This window comes from Pelophylax lessonae (genome assembly GCF_965119305.1).
Source record: "Pelophylax lessonae genome assembly, chromosome: 6".
NCBI classification, from domain to species: Eukaryota; Metazoa; Chordata; class Amphibia; order Anura; family Ranidae; genus Pelophylax; species Pelophylax lessonae.
Genome location: NC_138773.1, coordinates 106,846,050 through 106,866,742, shown reverse-complemented (window position 1 = coordinate 106,866,742; position 20,693 = coordinate 106,846,050). Strand labels below are relative to the sequence as shown.

The 20,693-nt window shown below is 41.4% G+C and overlaps 1 protein-coding gene across 2 annotated transcripts in view; it reads left to right on the top strand.

The window, feature by feature from the left end:
- The window catches only part of RSPH10B (radial spoke head 10 homolog B), a 73,420-nt gene extending 53,685 nt beyond the window's left edge, over nucleotides 1–19,735 (top strand). For both annotated transcript variants that reach the window (XM_082261882.1, XM_082261881.1), the window contains exons 14-19: nucleotides 210–358; nucleotides 8,574–8,681; nucleotides 12,963–13,136; nucleotides 16,230–16,323; nucleotides 18,787–18,967; nucleotides 19,069–19,735. In XM_082261882.1, the coding sequence (XP_082118008.1) occupies nucleotides 210–358; nucleotides 8,574–8,681; nucleotides 12,963–13,136; nucleotides 16,230–16,323; nucleotides 18,787–18,967; nucleotides 19,069–19,288 (926 nt within the window). In that variant the 3' untranslated portion in view covers nucleotides 19,289–19,735. The remainder of the gene's footprint in view (nucleotides 1–209; nucleotides 359–8,573; nucleotides 8,682–12,962; nucleotides 13,137–16,229; nucleotides 16,324–18,786; nucleotides 18,968–19,068) is intronic.
- Nucleotides 19,736–20,693: the final 958 nt, after the last annotated feature.

The following is a 20,693-nucleotide window of genomic DNA, read 5'->3' as shown; positions in this document are numbered from 1 at the left end:
CGGGGCGTGGCCATGCGGCAATGTAACATAGAGGCCCCGCCCCTTGTGACCTCACGGACCCATCATGCCCAGGACCAGTTGGACCGACACAAGTTGGACCAGTTAGGACGGCTCTTGAAGGGAAACCATTAATTTTGACATATCATGCGACTAGTAGGAACTGGCCCTTAGTTTAATTAATCTTGAGTGTCTTCTTTTGTCATTTACAGGGTTTTTATTCCGTGAAGCCCAGAAGACCGAGCATGCAATGTGTTACATTGACAAATGTTGGGACATTTACAAAAGTTGCTGCCAGAAAAATAGATCCCCACCTTATGAACCCACTATGACCATGAGGCGTTTCATCTGGATGATGAATGTAGCTAAATTCTTATTATTATTATTATTGTTAAGAAGTTTGAAAGGTGTCCTTTAGCATATGAAATATCCATAACTTTGCCCTAAACAATTTTAGAACATCCTCTCTCTCTTTAGTTAAAATAGTATTTACCAATGTTTTAGGCTCTCTTTTACACTTATGCGATTGTGAACCCTTGTTGTGATGTGCATACAGCATGACACACCATATGTATGCATTGCAGTTTGGCATTCACTCTAAAAAGTACCCAGAGAAGATAAAGCCCTTCAGTGCACCGCATTGACAGAGGTAAATGCACTGTGCTTAAGAAACATTTTAGGGGACACTGCTGATTGCCTCAAACACAACAATTTCATCGAAATGTAAAAATTGTCCTTACATGACTCGCATCAGGAGAAAAATGATATTAGAGGCTCATGAAGACGGAAGAACAGCAACAAGAAAAGATAGCAGACAAAACCATAGTTAGAATAAAGGGAAGAAAAAGTGGGTAAAGAGGTGGGGACACCAGGCTGGGAAGTCACCAAGACCTACAGCAAGAACAGCTCATGATTTTAAGTTACAAAACAACAATAGATCCGGCGCCAAGGGTATCAGTGGTCACTCAACAAATGAGGGAATTGTGCTCGCTGCTGACTAGCTGTGGGTAATCCCAAACAGTGTAATGATAAAGTAAACGGTCAGCGCAGATTTACCCCCCTGTCTCAATAGTGTAGATACAAATAACAATTTACCTCTAAATGGATGAAACTGATGCTTGATCCTATTATCTTTCTAAACTGCTAGTGCAAACACATGTGAACACATGTGAGAATTAACCACTTAAGGACCGCCCACCGCAGTTTTACTGTGGCAGGCAGCCCCCTCCTGCAGGAAACCGACGTAGCCCTACATTGGTCACGCGCCTGCTGCTAGGGGGGCGCGCTCCCATCCCCAATCAGCAGCGGGGACTCCGATGCACGGGGCCGGCGGCTCCAATTGCCGCGGGCCACCCGCAATCGTTCCACGCTGAGAGAGAAGAACGGTCAGCTGTTGCAAACACAGCTGACCGTTCTTTTCTCTGGAATGATCACTTCTATATAGGATCACAGGTCTCCGTGATCATTTCACAAGCCCCCCACAGTTAGAAAAACTCCCCTAGGCTTACTTTTAACCCCTTGATCACCCACTGTGTTAACCCTTTCCCTGCCAATGTCATTATTACAGTAACAGTGCATATTTTTAGCACTGATTACTGTAGTAATGTCACTGGTCCCCCCAAAAGTGTAAAAAATGTCAGTGAGGGTTCTGATCTGTCCGCCGCAATGTCGCAGCCCCTCTAAAAAACGCAGATCGCCGCCATTACTAGTAAAAGAAAAAAAAAACAATAAAAATGACATAAATAATTCCGCTAGTTTGTAGACGTGATAACTTTCGCGCAAACCAATCAAAATACGCTTATTGTGATTTTTTTTACCTAAAATATGTAGCAGAATACAGATTGTCCTAAAATGATAAAAAAGAATTCGATTTTTTTATTGGGAATGCTATGTATAGCAGAATGTGAAAAAGATTTTTTTTTCAGAAATGTTGCTCTTTTTTTGTTTATAGAGCAAAAAATAAAAATCGCAGAGTTGATCAAATACCACAAAAGAAAGCTCTATTTGTGGGAAAAAAGGACATCATTTTTATTTGGGTACAGCATCACACGACCGCGCAATTTTCCGTTAAAGTAATGCAGTGCCAAATCGCAAAAAATGGCCTGGTCATTAAGGGGGCAAATCCTTCCGGTCCAGAACTGGTTAATCTCTTAAATAGTGCAATTATTAAAGTGCAAACAAAGAATGTGCATTAAAAAACAATTGCATAACTGTTAAGTAATGCAAATATAACAGTGTTTCTGGACTTCATATTCACAGTGTTATGATATTAAAAAAATCAACAACTACACCAATTGTTTCTTTTTCTCCTCGTAAAGTCTCCAGGAGAGAAAGAAGTGATTGAGAAGTGGAAAAATGTCAAAAAATGTAGAATGCTTCCAAAAAAATCCATGCAATTACCCAGTGCGATCCTCCACCGATCACCCCAAACTGACTCACCAGATGGATGAATGTTTCTCTATATTTGCAATAATTAACGGTTATGTAATTTTTTTTTTTATGCACATACTTTGTTGGCACTTTAATGATTGCACTATTTGGGAGAGTATTTGCTTACAGAATTGTCACATGTGTTTGCACTAGCACTTTAGGAAGATAATAGGATCAAGCATCAGTTTGACCCATTTAGAGGTAAATTGTCATTTGTATCTACCCTATTGAGACAGGGGGGTAGATCTGCGCTGACCGTTTACTTTATCATGATTTTAAGTGCTGGTTCACACTGCCGCTACCACTAAAGTAGCGTCGCTTCCAGCGCGACTTTGACGCGATTTTGACGCGACTTTGGCGCGACTTTGACGCGACTTTGGCGCGACTTAGCGCGACTTAGCGCGACTTTGACGCGACCTAATCGCGAGGCAACTTTTTATTTGGCCAATCACAGAGCTGAAAATTGACAGGTACACTTAGACCCCCCAGACACTAAATACAAAAAAATGACATGCCTGCCTAAAAAAATGCCCGCTAAATGCCTGCAAGAAAAAAAGCCAGCCGCAGAGAAGCCGTATCCCTGAAAATATAGTAAAAATGCTGTTTTTTAGGGGTTCTGGACATGCTACAGAGCTGAAAATTGACAGGTACACTTTTTAGACCCCCCAGACACTAAATACAAAAAAATGACATGCCTGCCTAAAAAAATGCCCGCTAAATGCCTGCAAGAATAAAAGACAGCTGGTAAAACACTACAAAAAATTAAAAGAAAAATGATTTTTTTTAGGGGTTCTGGACATGCTACATAGCTGAAACTTGACAGGGACACTTTTTTGACCCCCCAGACACTAAATCCAGAAAATGACATGCCTGCCTAAAAAAATGCCCGCTAAATGCCTGCAAGAAAAAAAGCCAGCCGCAGAGAAGCCGTATCCCTGAAAATATAGTAAAAATGATGTTTTTTAGGGGTTCTGGACATGCTACAGAGCTGAAAATTGACAGGTACACTTTTTAGACCCCCCAGACACTAAATACAAAAAAATGACATGCCTGCCTAAAAAAATGCCCGCTAAATGCCTGCAAGAATAAAAGACAGCTGGTAAAACACTACAAAAAATTAAAAGAAAAATGATTTTTTTTTAGGGGTTCTGGACATGCTACATAGCTGAAACTTGACAGGGACACTTTTTTGACCCCCCAGACACTAAATCCAGAAAATGACATGCCTGCCTAAAAAAATGCCCGCTAAATGCCTGCAAGAAAAAAAGCCAGCCGCAGAGAAGCCGTATCCCTGAAAATATAGTAAAAATGATGTTTTTTAGGGGTTCTGGACATGCTACAGAGCTGAAAATTGACAGGTACACTTTTTAGACCCCCCAGACACTAAATACAAAAAAATGACATGCCTGCCTAAAAAAATGCCCGCTAAATGCCTGCAAGAATAAAAGACAGCTGGTAAAACACTACAAAAAATTAAAAGAAAAATGTTTTTTTTTAGGGGTTCTGGACATGCTACAGAGCTGAAACTTGACAGGGACACTTTTTAGACCCCCCAGAAACGAAATCCAAAAAATGACATGCCTGCCTAAAAAAAATGCCCGCTAAATGCCTGCAAGAAAAAAAGACAGCTGGTAAGACACTACAAAAAATTAAAAGAAAAATTATTTTTTTTTAGGGGTTCTGGACATGCTACAGAGCTGAAACTTGACAGAGACACTTTTTAGACCCCCCAGAAACGAAATCCAAAAAATGACATGCCTGCCTAAAAAAATGACCACTCATGAATGCCAGCAAGAATAAAAGACAGCTGGTAAAGACACTACAAAAAATTAAAAGAAAAATGATTTTTTTTTAGGGGTTCTGGACATGCTACAGAGCTGAAACTTGACAGGGACACTTTTTAGACCCCCCAGAAACGAAATCCAAAAAATGACATGCCTGCCTAAAAAAATGACCGCTGATGAATGCCAGCAAGAATAAAAGACAGCTGGTAAAGACACTACAAAAAATTAAAAGAAAAATGATTTTTTTTTAGGGGTTCTGGACATGCTACAGAGCTGAAACTTGACAGGGACACTTTTTAGACCCCCCAGAAACGAAATCCAAAAAATGACATGCCTGCCTAAAAAAATGACCGCTAATGCCTGCAAGAAAATTATGCTCTTTTCTTGTTCACTACCATTTTTTAGCAAAGTCGGATGACAAGTCGGATTACAGGTCGCTTCAATTAAGATAAGGAGGCGACTCCCATTGAAGTATATGGGACAGGTCGGATCACTGGTCGCCTGAAAGTAGTACAGGACCCTTTTCTGAAGTCGGAGCGACCTTAATAGCGGCAATTAAGACGGCACTGATTCATTTACATTGGTTTGGTCATGTCAAGCGACCTGGGGCGACCTGGGGCGACACAAGTCGCCTCGTGAGTCGCCCTAGTGTGAATGGGGGCTAAGTTAATCCTTACATTAACCACTTGCAGACCGCCGCAAGTACATATACTGCGGCGGTCAGCCCCGTGCAGGCAAAGTGACGTATGGCTACGTCACTCGCCCGCGAGCCAATAGGGGGCGAGCGTGCGCCGCCGGAGGAGCGCTCCCGCCCCCTGTTTGTTCACGGGCATCCCGCGCGAGTGACCGGGGGTTCCGTTGTCCGCCGGTCACTCGCGATCTCCCGCTGGAGAGGGAGAAAGGCAGGCGGCTAATGCCGCCTGTCATTCTCCCTGATGTAACAGCAGAGATCATAGGATCCTGCTATGTAGGATCGTATGTCTCTGTGGTTACATCAAAAACCACACCCCTTTACAGTTAAAAGCACGCCCCTAGGGACACACTTAACCCCTGCTCTCTAATAAAGTTAACCCCTTCCCTGCCAGTGTCATTTTTACAGTAACAGTGCATATGTATAGCACTGATTACTGTAGTAATGTCACTGGTCCCCCCAAAAGTGTCAAAAATGTCAGTCAAGGGTCCGATCCGTCCTCCTCAAAGTCGCAGTCCCGCAAAAAAAAAATCTCAGATCGCCGCCATTACTAGTTAAAAAAAAACAATAAAAATTACATAAATCTTTCCCGTAGTTAGTAAACGCAATAACTTTTGCGCAAACCATTAAAAATATGCTTATTGCGATTTTTTTCACCAAAAATATGTAGCAGAAAAGAAATTGGCCTAAAATGTTAAATTTTGATTTTTACATTTTTTTGGGGGGGAATTTCATATAAAAAAATGTGAAAAATATTGTTATTTTTTCAAAATTGTCGCTCTTTTTTGTTTATAGCGCAAAAAGTAAAAATCGCACAGATGATCAAATACCACCAATAGAAAGCTCTGTTTGTGGGAAAAAAAGGACGTCAATTTCATTTGGGTACAGCGTTGCACGCGACCCGCACCGCGACCTCGGAGCAGCCGGCACGGACTTCATAACATTGAAGTCAATGCAGGTCACTCCGGGTCGCCCCAAAGAAGCTCCGGACCCTTTTTCTAAGTCGGAGCGACTTGTGTCGCTCCTATTAGAACGGGTCCACAGCTTCTCTATGGCAGGCGACCTATGGCGACCTGTCAGGCGACCAGGTCGCCCCAGTGTGAACGGGGTCTAAGTGGTTAAAGTGTGCCCATTGTTTTAAAAACCTTGTTTCTGTGTATAGATTGTAGTTGTATACAGTACATACAAGGGGGCAGCCACATGTGCTTGTTACCGTATGGGCTCTGTACATGTACTCTGTACATTATGTCACTAATAAGGTCTGCTTTAACCGCTTGCCGACCGCCGCACGACGATTTACGTCGGCAGTCAGCCCCTCAAAGGCAAAGCGACATAAGTCTACGTCGCTTGCCTGCGAGGCTCTAGGGAGCGAGCGCGCGCCGCCGGAGGCGCGCTCCCGCACGGTCACGGACCCCCCCGTGCGTGTGGGCACTCACGATCTTCCGTTACACCGGAAGAAAGGCAGGCGGCTAATGTAAACAAGTCAACTGTCCGATCTGTCCGCCGCAATGTCGCAGTCCCACAAAAAAAATCGCAGATCGCCGCCATTACTCATTAAAAAAAAAAAACAACAAAAATGACAAAAATCTTTCCCTTAGTTAGTAAACGCAATAACTTTTGCGCAAACCAATCAAAGTACGCTTTTTGCGATTTTTTTTTTACCAAACATAGGTAGCATAAAACAAATTGGCCTAAAATGTTAAAAAATTTAGATTTCTACATTTTTTTTGGGGAATTTCATATAAAAAAATGGGAAAAATATTGTTATTTTTGCAAAATTTACGCGCTTTTTTTGTTTATAGCGCATGATTAAAAAATCGCACAGGTGATCAAATACCACCAAAAGAAAGCTCTGTTTGTGGGAAAAAAAGGACGTCAAATTTGTTTAGGTACAGCGTCGCAGGACCGCGCAATTGTCCGTTAAAATTACGCAGTGCCGAATCGCAAAATAGGCCCTGGTCAGGAAGGGGGTAAAATCTTCCGGGGCTTAAGTGGTTAAGCCTGGCACACACTATCAGTTCTTTTTTTCGTTTAACCCAGCAGGCTGAACGAAAAGAAAAAAAAAAACTGATGAGCTCAGGAGGAGATTCTTTAGCCCCGGAGGATTTGGCTGCTCAATGACCAGGCCCTATTTTGCGATTCAGCACTGCGTGATTTTAACGGACAATTGCGCGGTCGTGCGACGCTGTACCCAAACGAAATTGACGTCCTTTTTTTCTCACAAACAGAGCTTTCTTTTAGTGCTATTTGATCACCTGTGCGATTTTTATTTTTTGCGAAAAACAAAAAAAGAGCGACAATTTTGAAAAAATAACAATATTTTTCACATTTTTTTATATGAAATTCTCAAAAAAAAATGTAAAAATCTAAATTTTTTAACATTTTAGGCCAATTTGTTTTCTGCTACATATTTTTGGTAAAAAAATCTCAATAAGCGTATTTTTATTGGTTTGCGCAAAAGTTATTGCATTTACTAACTATGGGAAAGATTTATGTCATTTTTATTGGTTTTTTTTACTAGTAATGGCGGCGATGTGCAATTCTTTCTGCAGGACTGCGACATTGCGGCGGACAGATCGGACCCCTAACTGACATTTTAGACACTTTTGGGGGTACCAGTGACATTACTACAGTAATCAGTTCTACAAATATGCACTGTTACTGTAATAATGACACTGGCAGGGAAGGGGTTAACATTACTGGTGATCAGTGGGTAAATGTATTCCTAGGGGCGTGATTCTAGCTGTCAGGGGGCGTGGCTTTTGACGTAATCACAGAGACATGCGATCATATATAGCAGGATCACATAGCCTCTGTGATCACTTCAGGTAGAATGACAGACGGCTGTGTTTACATCAGCCGTCTGTCCTTCTCTCTCAGCTACGGGAGATCGCGAGTGGCTGGCGGCCATCGGAGTCGCCGGTCACACGTGCTGGCTCCCCAGGTAATGAGCAGGGGCGGGAGCGCGCCGGCGGCGGCACGCGCTCGCCCCCTACAGTCTCCTGAGCGAGTGACGTAGGGCTACATCGCTTTGCCCAGCAGCGGCAGAGTGCCGCAGTAAATGTACGGTGGGCAGGGCTGAAGCGGTTAACTATCCAATGTTGGTACAGCGATCTCCCCTTCTGAGCTATTGTCTTCTGACAGGGGGATGGTCTCCCAGCCAAAACACAGTGGCCATTGGCTGAGAGCTCTAATCGGATACCGATCGGCAGACCTTTTCCAGTCATGCCCCTTTGACAGAAGTCTGAAATTCGGCCAGCTTCTGTCGGACCGGCTGCTCTACACAAAATGTCGACCGGTTTCTATTGAACCATCCAATTTTAGACCCGTGTGTACAGCTCTTTAATGAAAAGAATAGACTGCCCTCAATCACTGTTTATGCCAAATGACCACAATGCATCTAGAAAGCCAGAGATAATTTTGTTATTATGCTAGGTTATAAGGGGGTCAGAGCAGTACTTTTAGTAAGGGCAAGAAGGAGGTACTTATATTAAAAATGTATTGTTATGTGGTAGTACAGACATGCTGTACTGATTCATGCAAAGTGTAATTTATGTAATTGGTCCACTTTAACATGAAAATAATCCTATCATAGTAACTGCCAAGTAAAGTACCACTTTATGTGTGTACCCGATGATTACAATGAGAAATGTTTGATGCTGTGTATACAGGACTTCAAAATCATGAACCGGGATCTTACTGTTACGAAGATTGTGGAAATCTTAGCTGAGGACGACCCCGCTGTGCATGATGGCAATGAAATTAATCTTGACCTAGAGGTGAGACTTTCTTTTTGTTCTTTCGTCTTGTAAATAAAAGCCTTAACTTGATTGTCCCTTTTCCATGTAACACTTCCTACACACGTTACAGTCAGATTTTAGATTTACCAAATGTAATGTGAAAGCTCCTACTATTCAGTGAGTATGTATCCAATCATCCAATCAGATGGGCTGTTGCTCTACATTGATGTTGATAGATTTAAAGAAGGTCTAAAGATCGAAAGAAAATTGTACAGTCAGATTGTAACGTGCACCGTCAGCCTAATACAGGGCGCACACAATCAGATCTTGCCCAATGTATGAACAGCTGTATAGTAAAATGCTAGCCATACACATATAGAATTTTGTCCAATTTTCGCTAAATTGGCTTAAATTTAAGCCGTCAGTGGTCTTATTGGCATAATGCGGCTCTACAAAATTTGACAAAAAAAATTGAAGGAGTAAGGCGAAAAATCGTTGGTCTAACAATGACTGCATCCTGTCAGATGCATATCAGCTTTATAGTATAAGTGATGGCATTCTTATTTGGTGTCACATCCGCAAAACCACAAATATATCTTTAAATTCAAAAATCTGGATTTTGAGGTACCGCTGGTAGCACACAGTTTATATTAAAACTTATTTTTATTATACCTAAATAGATAAAACAGGTAACATTCATCAATTCATATAAGAACTCATATACAGTACTTAGAAAAAGTATTCATACCCCTTGACATTTTCCACATTTTCTTATGTTGCAACCAAAAATGTCAATGTTTTTATTGGGATTTTATGTGATAGACAAACACTGGCACATAATTGTGAAGTGGAAGAAAAATTATAAATGATTATGAATTTTTTTTTACAAATATCTAAAAAGTGTGGCATGCATTTTTATTCAGTCCCCTTTACTCTGATACCCCCTATTAAAATCTAGTGGGATCAATTGCCTTCAGAAGTCACCTAATTAGTAAACTGAGTCCAACTGTGTGTAATTTAATCTCAGTATATAAATACAGCTGTTCTGTAAAGCCCTCAGAGGTTTTTTAGAGAACCTTACTGAACAAGCATCATCATGAAGGCCAAGGAACACACCAGACAGGTCAGGGATAACGTTTTGGAGAAGTTTAAAGCAAGCTTTGATTCACAGCTCAGAATCCGTCCACAGGACAACTATTAGTCGTGCCCTCCACAAATCAGGTCAGATGAGGCCAAAATTTTACTTTTTCAAACTGTATGGCTGAATTTGCATTGTATTCGGACCAAACTCGTGCAGGACTTTTTTTGTCCACACCGGAATTCTGGAAATGGATTCTGCAAATCGTGCTGCGTTTTGCAAACTGATTGTGGAGTGTCGTTAACTTATCATACACTCCGCAATCAGTTAGTATGAACAGATTGCTATTTTGATGTGGTGCAAATTTGCAGTGAATTTGCTTTGCATCTAGTGTGAACCGGCCCCAAGACAGAACTAGCTACCTGACTTTCTCAAAGGTAGCACTATGAAGTTTCTTTATTCTTCCTTATGAATTTATCTGACCCTGAGAAGTACTAAGGAGTGGACTAAGCAGGAGACCTGTGGACAGGGCTGCTGATAGAAATCATGGGCCCCGTTCAGCCTACCTGACAGAGACCTCCTCCGAAAATATTAAATTATATTTTTGCTAATATTAAACCCCCGCAGTGCTATGATTTGCAGCCATGGCAGAAATTATGCCCTCGTCAAACAAGACCCATTGAAGCAAATAGTGGCCTGGAAGCAATATCTGCACCCCACAGTGAGTGATCGTGTGTTCATTCAGGTTGGTGTGTTCATTCAGGATGGTGCCTCCTCCGCTCACCACCCTGAAAAACCCTGACTCCAAGCCCTCTGCAGCTGCCCTCAGCACCTGCCGGCGGGAGAGGAGGGAAAATGGCAGCACAGCGGGGGAAATGGGCACACAGGGGTCCCAGAAAGTGGGAGAAGATACTAGAACCGATCCCCCTGCAGTGCAGCCGGAGGAAGAAAACAAAAGTAGAAGCCTTGCTCAAGACCAACAAGTGTCAGCCATAGGGCAGTACTGCTGGACCTCCTGCTAGGCAGGTGCTCAGGCCCCCCTTTTAATCTGATAGGGCTCGGGCCCAGTACAGAAGGGCTGACTGTACTGCCTTATCAGCGGCCCTGCCTGTGGAACCCGTGTCTTAAGGCTTTATATGTTAAGACTGAGGTCCTCCAAAATAAGTGAGGGCACATCTGAGTGGATTGGTTTGGCATGCTGGGAAATCATGTACATTTACATCTGTGACACATTGCACAACTTTTCTGTGATTCATCAATTGGGACTTTAGACTTTACTTTCTCTCTCTCACACACATATTTATATAATTTTTGGGTTGAATGTATGATAACACTTGTATTACAGTAAATATTTGAGTATAATATTATATGTTTTATTTTTGCACTTGAGATGGAAAATATTACCTTAAAGCAGCACTGCACTACTTATAATACATACAGTTGTGCTCATAAGTTTACATACCCTGGCAGAATTTATGATTTTGTAGACATTTTTCCGAGGATATGAATGATAACACAAAAACTTTTCTTTCACTCATGGTTAGTGTTTGGCCGAAGCCATTTATTATCAATCAACTGTGTTTACTCTTTTTAAACCCTAATGACAACAGAAACTACCCAAATGACCCTGATCAAAAGTTTACATACCCTGGTGATTTTGGCCTGATAACATGCACACAAGTTGACACAAGGGGTTTGAATGGCTATTAAAGGTAACCATCCTCACCTTTGATCAGTTTCCTATTAATTAGTGTGTGTATAAAAGGTCAAATGGGTTTCTGGACTCCTGACAGACCCTTGCATCTTTCATCCAGTGCTGCACTGACGTTTCTGAATGCTAAGTCATGGGGAAAGCAAAAGAATTGTCAAAGGATCTGCGGCAAAAGATAGTTGAACTGTATAAAACAGGAAAGGGATATGAAAAGATATCAAAGGAATTGAGAATGCTAATCAGCAGTGTTCAAACTCTAATCAAGAAGTGGAAAATGAGGGGTTCTGTTGAAACCAAACCTCGGTCAGATAGACCAACTAAAATTTCAGCCACAACTGCCAGGAAAATTGTTCGGGAAAAAAAGAAAAAAACAAATAACTTCAGGTGAAATACAGGAATCTCTGAAAAAATGTCGTGTGGCCATTTCAAGATGCACAATAAGAAGGCACTTGAAGAAAGATGGGCTGTATGGTCGAGTCGCCAGAAGAAAGCCATTACTACGCAAATGCCACAAAGTATACTGCTTGCAATACGCCAAACAGCACAGAGACAAGTCTCAAACCTTCTGGCACAAACTTCATTTCGAGTGATGAGACTAAAATTGAGCTTTCAGGCCACAACCATAAACACTACATTTGGAGAGGAGTCAACAAGGCCTATGATGAAAGGTACACCATTCCTACTGTGAAACATGGAGGTGGATTGCTGATGTTTTTGGGAAAGTGTGAGCTACAAAAGACACAGGAAATTTGGCCAGAATTGATGGCAAGATGAATGCAGTATGTTTTTAAAAAAATACTGGAGGAAAATTTACATTCATCAGCCCGGAAGCTGCGCATGGGACGTACTTGGACATCCCAACACGACAATGATCCTAAACACAAGGCCAAGTCGACCTGTTATTGGCTACAGCAGAATAAAGTGAAGGTTCTGGCATCTCAGTCTCTTGACCTCAATATCATTGAGCCACTCTGGGGAGATCTCAAACATGCAGTTCATGCAAGACAGCCTAAGAATTTACAGGAACTGGAGGCTTTTTGCCAGGAAGAATGGGCAGCTTTACCATCTGAGAAGATAAAGAGCGCCTCATCCACAAATACCACAAAAGACTTCAAGCTGTCATTGATGTTAAAGTGGGCAATACACGGTATTAAGAACTGGGGTATGTAAACATTTGATCAGGGTCATTTGGGTAGTTTCTGTTGTCATTATGATTTAAAAAGAGTAAACACAGTTGATTGATAATAAATGGCTTCAGCCAAACACTAACCATGAGTGAAAGAAAAGATTTTGTGTTCTCATTCATATTCTCTGAAAAATGGCCAAGAAATCATAAATTCTGCCAGGGTATGTAAACTTATGAGCACAACTGTATTTTTTACTTTTGTGTTTGGTGATTCCACATAGATGTTAGCTGCTCCATAATTGTATATACTGTAGATTTTATATTAATAGGAGAAGCCCTGAGATATTATTTATTTTAAAGCTATTTTATGTATATGATTGTTAACCAGTTTTTTTTCCTTGTCAGCTTACATTCCTTGAGTTCTTTGAGGCGCTGTTTGGCTGTGCTATCACCTATGTCACAGATGAGCTATTAAGTCAGTCAATCAGTGAACTTTCTCAAAGTGAACAAAGTCAACTATCTGTTACAGATGAGATCCCAGAAGATGTAACAGATCACGCGCTAGATCATCCACATCTGGTTAGTATTAAATATAACATTTTCTTTCTCTCAATCTCTCTCTTGTAATATAATACTTAAAGTAACATTATTTGTTCGCTTTGTTTTTTCCTTTAAAATAATAAAGAAGTTATACCTACCTGCTCTGTGCAATGGTTTTACATAGAGCAGCCCTGATCCTCTTCTCTTGGCGAGTGCCCCCATAGGAAGCTGCTCTCTATACAGGAGCTTGTGCGGGCTCGCTCCCAAGCCACCTTGTCTGCGTCCATTGACACAGACAGGATGGCTCGGCCCCACCCCCCAGATCCCTCGTCACAGAATTTTTTTAACAGCAGTAGAAGCCAATGGCTCCCTCTGCTATCAGTCTGTGCAGCGAGACAGGACAGAGACGGGAGAGCCACTGTTCTCATGCACATCACTGGATCGGGATTGGGCTCAGGTAAGTATAAAGGGGGTGAGGGGGTACAAATTCATCACATAAGGTTTTTTCCTTAATGCGTAGAATGCATTAAGGTAAATAAATGCTTGGCCAATTCCAGAGACAAGTGGTTCATTCCTCATTGCCCTTGTATTCCTCATTCCTTAATGCCGTTTGATCAACTGTACTGGATGAACGAGTAACATAAAGGAATGGTTTGCATGACTCTACCCACTATGCAAAAATAAGGAATAAAACCCCTTGAGTGTTGGGTTTGTGATGGAAGTTCTCTTTTGTTTTTAGAAGACAATACTGTGCTTCACACACTGATTCAATGGAGGGTTTTCTGGTTCCTTTTGGCCTACCTCACTATAAAACTGCCTGGAAAACTTGAATATTTGAATGTATGTTTGCTTTTCAGGTCTAATCCACTATATTAAACGTGTATGTTTAAGAATTGCCCTAAAAACTACAACCCAAGTAAAAGCCTAATTACATTGCATAGATACACTTCCATACACATTCTCTGTATGCTCCAGGCTCCTGCAAAAAAATAAAAAAGTAAAGGCAGCAGCTAAAGAATTCTATAGCTGCTGACTTTTAATATTAGGACACTTACCTGTCCATGAATCCAGCAGTGTCTTCACCTGAGCCGATTTTTCAGTCGGCTATAGGGTGCTGCCATCACTACCTCTATTAAGGGAAACTGGACTTTTGACTGAGTTCGCTGCGACAAGCTCAGCTAGAAGTGGGAGCAGGTACCTGTCAAAACAAGGTACCCGCTCCCCCCCCCCCCAAAAGGTGGCAAATGTGGCAGAGGAAGAAGCAGACAAGCAGAGATCCCCCTTTTGGGTGGAGCTCTGCTTTAAGAAATTACATCTGTAAAATTCTGCCACCTCTCTGTATTAAATTCCTTCGAAATTGCTTCTCCAGAAACCAAAATTTCACGAGCTAGTGAAGTTCTCTATTTTTTTTTTTTTTTTAGGTACTATGGTCCTGGGTATATTCATCACAGAAGGATGATGTAACAAAGGAGTAACGGCTAATTCATATGGGCAGCTGCTGGTGGGAATCGACGATTCTTGGTCCCAGGTTGGGTCTCTGGGCAGGCGGATGTAAATGGGTGTGCAACCAGTTACAGTTACATCAGACTACATCAGAGCCATCACATTTATGTCCAAAAAAAAATGGAAAAGGAAACAGAACTTTTCTGTGTTTTTTGTTTTGGACCTAGATGGACTCAGAGATATCCAGATGTGAACAGATGCACATCCATTTACATCTCCCTGCCTAAAGACCTAACATAAGAATTCAGTTCAGATCAACCTGAAAAACTGAATGGATCTGATCTGACCATCTGTGTGAACTGTGAAGGGGACTTTAAAGCATACCTAAAAGGCAAAACTTTTTTTTTTTTTAGTTTTGCATTAGAACACCTGTCCAGTTTTTATTGTTGTCAGTGCCCCTGTTAGGGACATTCTCCCTCCCTAATTGAACGTTTACTATTATCACAGAGCAAAGGCAAAAAAAAAATCCACATCCCACATTTTCGGTTCTCATCAGGACAGAAATAGAGACAGGGAGTTTCCAATGGGAACATTAGCTATAGTGACCCTGGTGACAACCAGGGATTCCCTCACTTTGGAGGGATTTTCCCTCACTTCCTGTTGTGGCTATGTGACAAGCGAAGGGAAATCTCCAGCCAATAGGTTACAGATGGGAAAAAAAAAAATGACGGGTTATTATAACCCTCCTTTACTCTACTCTATTTGCCTTTAGTTCCACCATAAAGTAAAACATTGTGATACTATTTTAAATTATGTGCTCACTGAAAATATACTGTAGTTCTCAAATTGGCTCCCAGTAAAACAGGTCCTTTGTATGAGTGCGACATTACAGTATAAGCAGAGGCGTAACTAGAACCTTCAGGGCCCTGATGCAAGAAACCATGAAGGGCCCCCCAGACCCCTGGCCGGGGCCCTTACCTTCAAGCCCAGGGCTCTTCCCACTAATCCTGGGGCTCTTTACACTCGTTGCATGGCCTTTTATTACAGTCCCGCACCAGGATTCTTTCACAGGTTCTGCAGTGGGCCCCCTTCCTGCAATCTTGTGGGCCCCCTTCCTGCAATCTTGGGGCCTCCCCACAGTGGTGCAATGCCAGGGTCCGGTCGCAAGTGTGACCTTTGCGATCCTGGAAGTTCACCCACTGGTTTGCTACCGGGCCCCCTGGAGCATGGGGCCCGGTAGCGATTGCAACCCCTGCATCCCCTGTAGTTACGCCCCTGAGTATAAGCTCTTTTATGGGTCTGACATCCTCAGGATTATTTTTATTGAGGAATAATACATCAGTACATCAGTAAAAAATTGTAAAAGTTTAAAAAAAAAAGACAAATTTTAAAGAATGTCAAAACTAATTAGGTTGGTAGACCGGTGCTGGAAAATGTATCCATTGTCAACCAAAATTACCTGAAATGTGCCCCATACCAATATATAAACTGTTCACATTGTCTTACAAGAAGACAGCATTAAACAGACATAAATGCTGTACAAGAACTACTGAGCTGTAATACAAACTTGTATTTCTACCACTAGTGTAAATAGGGACCATTGTGATATGTGTTTTCACATGCTTTCATGTCTTTACAAGAATAAATGATGTGTATTACAATTCTATTTCTCCTTCGCCTAATTTACAGAATAAGACTGATTATGTGATGCTAGAGCAGGATTTGATCAATGCCTTAAAAACAAATGAGAAACGGAGCCCACCTCTTCCTTTCCAGTCCACAAGTGAGTATTGGCATTCGTAAATGTATTCAGAGAGTGAGGTCCTATTTTTACAATGTGGAATCCAGGAAAAATGAGTTGCTTGTGTGAATCAGGATAATAAAAACAATACTAGCATATACAGTAATGCATCTTTAGTGTAACTTTTCAATTAAAACCATTTTGAGGATTCATTGAAGTTTGTTCTTGTTATCTGTTCTAGTTCATTGTTGTATTACATGTACAGATTTGTAGTCTTCCTGTAGTGGCTAATAGCATATTTGACGGGCTAGAAAGCATCCCTGCTGAACAGTTGTTGAGATGTTAAAGTGGATGTAAACCTGATTAATGAAATTGGACCTGGGCACATCTATCAGTAGTGTTTACCTATTTCTCTTCAATCCCTAAGTCCTGTGGCTTGCTCTTTCTCCGTTATTCTGTTTTCAGCATAACTTCTGCCAAGTCCTCTGTCAACTGTAATAAAAACAAGCTGAATTTTGTGTCAGGATGGGTGCTACAAATAGATTAGCAGGGAGCTAGTCTATTCACAGCACAGCTTTTCCTTCCTCTGCCTATGTGGGAAGGGGGTGTGTGCCTTTCCTCCAATCAGCTGTCTCACAGTGTATGGCCAAACTTCCCTCCTACAGGTTTGATCTCCGGAAGATAACATTCTAACAGGACGTGCACTTTCTAATGGCGCTTTTCCACTGCATGGAACCGAACGGTTCGGCACTCTTTTGTGCTTTTCCACTGCTGGTACCGCATGGTATAGTGTCGGAACGGTTCGGTACGGTACGGTACGGCGGTGCTTTTCCACTGCATGGAACCGAACGGTACGGCTCTGAAAAAACAGTACCTACTCGATTGTGGTTCCAACAGGTACCATAACTGGTACCATATCCCACAATCCTTTGCATGCAGTCACTTCTAGCCACTGATTGGTCAGAGAATCCCACCCACCCCGTTGTTATCCCACCCACTTAACTTTAGTACTACTTTAGTGGAAAAGCAAACCTATACCGTACCGTACCGAACCGTTCCAACACCGTACCATGCGGTACCAGCAGGGGAAAAGCAAACCGGGCCAAGCAGGGCCGAGTAGAGCCGAGCCGGTACTTGCAGTGGAAAAGTGCCATAAATGTGCACTTTCTAAAGCTGAAGACAGCACATATACAAGTAAAACTTTTGTAAAAGGATTTGTTTAATCTCTGTGTATCATCTGAGGCTGTTCATTTCACTAAGTATATGTGAGGGTTTACATCCACTTTAATTTGTCAGAAAGGAAACATTATAGACTAATAGACGCGCATTGAGAGAAAACTACATTATTGCAGAAATGGTGCAGAGAACTACAAAAAGTAGCCCAGTCTGCAATTAAAACTATTTGGGGAGATATCTGTTTACATCCTGCCCCATAGACACACCGGAAAGTGAGAGGAGAACTCTACAAAGTGAGGGAAGTCCCCTCTTAAGCGGGCAATACATGGATTGAAACTCGGCTGGTTCATTTTGGTCCATGTATGGGCACCCTGGTTGTACACAAGTCCATTTTTAGACTTAGCAAAGCGAGGTGGATGGGAGAATCTGATCTTTTTTTTTTTCTTTCCCTAAACCCGCTGTTTATGGTGCCTACTGTACAGCATATGTTGATTACTTTATGCTTCGTACAGGATTGCTTTAAAGATCTGAACTATGCATCCAATATCATTATAAACACAAGATGGCGGTATATATCCACATTTGAATGTATAGCAGCAGTTGTAGCAGAAGTTATGCCAAGGAGTAAAATAAAATAACTTATGAAGCAGTTGATGGAAGCAATTTTACCCACTTTAAATTAAAAATTTCCATTCCCCAAGCATGAAACGTTTATTAGTACCTTCAAACACATTGCTTCTCTCCCCATAAACATGCAACCTAACTAGACAACACAGAACATTTGCGGTTATGCATTTTTTTTACTTTTTTCTTCATCTCTAACCTATTCACTGGTGTCACCGACATATATAGAGGTTACCTGATCAAGATCCTATCCCACTGGCTCCCAATCATATCATGGAAGCATGCTCTCAACGAAAACTGTGGAGTCAGCTGACGCATATATGCTTTACACCATGGGGAAGTGGTTATAGTATAACTAAAGGCAAAACATCTTTTTAGATTTGGATAGGGTGGTGAGGGGTTAGAACGTCTGTGAAGATTTTATTACCCAGTTACAGAGATTTACTCTCTTATTGTCCTAATCACTGATGTCAGTGGGAATAAAAGCAAAGGTAAATTCAAATTCAAAATTCTGAGTAGCCACCAGAACAGGGATAGAGACGAAATCTTCCAATGGGGACACTTGTTCTTTTGACAATTGTTTAAGAGGGAATATCCTTCATATTGTCAAGATATCCTCTCTCTTCCTGTTGAATTTTACAGGTCAGGAAGTGAAGTAAAATTCCCCCAATATAACTGCTCTGTTAACATTCATTATTTTTGCAGAAAAACTGCAGAAGAAAGGTGCAACTGATAAGTGGTTCCACCAGATCAACATATTTTTCCTGAAAGTATTCTTCCCGGCCTACGAATATTTAGAAGAACTGAAGGCTGAAATCCCAAAAAACAAAATCAGACAAGCCGAACAGGCACGACTGCAGCAGATCAAGGAAGAAGAAGAAGCAAGGTAACATCATAAATCTATAGGGGTGATTTGGATTCCCTGAATTTTTCTGAATAACACAATAGCTAAGAAATGTTCTTTTGCTGAATGTCTTTTTTATTTAGACTTAAAGCATTGAAGGCAGAAGAGGAAGCCAAAAAAATTGAGCAGATGCAGACAGAGAGAGCTAGTGCTTTACCGGAAGATGTTCAGATGTCCAATGACCAGACTGATAACAACAAAAGTGGACAAGATCTAATCACGCATAAGGATGACACTTCCATCCCTCCATCTACTGCTAGTACAAAAAAGACTGCCACAGCAGGCAAAAAGAAGAAAAAATAATATTGTTTTATGGCGATATTTGTGTCCCTGTTTAAGAAATTCATATAAACTTTATATGTTAAAAATAAGAATGAATACAAGCATCATTGTAGGGGTAAAATGATTGAAGAATGAGATAGGGTAAAGTATACACTGAGAGGGGCATTAGGTACAGTATATTGACTCTTTTCTATGCCTCCATTCTAGTGAATGGTTCTACATTAAGCATACAGTCCTTCGGGAATTGGCAATGCTTTCCTAGAGGAGGTGGTTGTTGGAAACTGCATAGGGCAATATACTGTAAGTCCTCTTGACTTTGGTAGCCATTCTGGTTTAGGGCCTGTGTTGGTATGCTTTGGTGGCGGCTGAATTGCAAGTCAAATGCAGGTAAAATGGAGATCAACTTAAGGTCAGATGCAACTGTCAGTGAATTCTGAATGACCTCAAACTGATGTCAAATGCAAGCGTGTCCATTGGTGTAAACGAGTTTGGGCAAATGCTACACTTTTTTTCCAGCTCTTATATGCCCCCATATGCATATTTCAGATCAGTGACTCACTATTAAAGGTGGTATAAAGAAGACAAGCCTGGAGCATGCACTTTCAGAAATAAGTTCATAATAACTGCCTTCAAATTTCTATCCTTTCAGCTTACTTTAGATTGCTGGACATACTGTAAACTTGTCATCATTTGATAAACACCAGGAAGAGATGTTTGAGATGTGAGGGATTCTTACAGTATGTTTATTCAAACGATCAAATGTAGGATATTTTCAGATAAATTCACTGATTTAAGAGAAGGCAGTTCTCCCTGATTTAGGGGAAGGCAGTTCCCAAAGCAAACATGCCCCCCTCTATGGATGCTGGAGAATGCCCCTAAACATAAACAACAGAAATGGGCAACTGACTCTTAGGAGTTCAAGAAGATTTTAAAAGTTCACAGTTTGAAAATAAAAAAGTTAGCTATTTTTAATGTAGAATAAATATATATGGGGCTGTGGTGCTACTCTATGTATGCTTCTAGAAACAGGAGAATGTATAGCTGAATAAAACTACTAAAAAAATGGATCCTTTTATGTGTGTCTTCTAGTGTTATATGTGTAAAAATTATTAAATAATAAATAACCAGTAATTGTAATGAAAAAGTGACCAGTGCTTTAACCTCCTTAGCGGTATTCCCGAGTGTGGCTCGGGGTGGAATTTCAGTGCCATTAGCGGTAACCCCGAGCCACACTCGGGGTACCGCCAGGGAGCATCGTTGGATCCTGGAAGAGAGGTTACTTATCTTGTCCTGGGGATCCCGCAATGTATTCCGGCATCCAGTGGCCGGATCTTCCGCCTGATGCTCTGTGCCCTGGCTTCCGTCTCCTGCGAGCATCACGCCGCAGGGGGGTGGAACCGGCGGCAAATTCAACAAGTTAAAAACA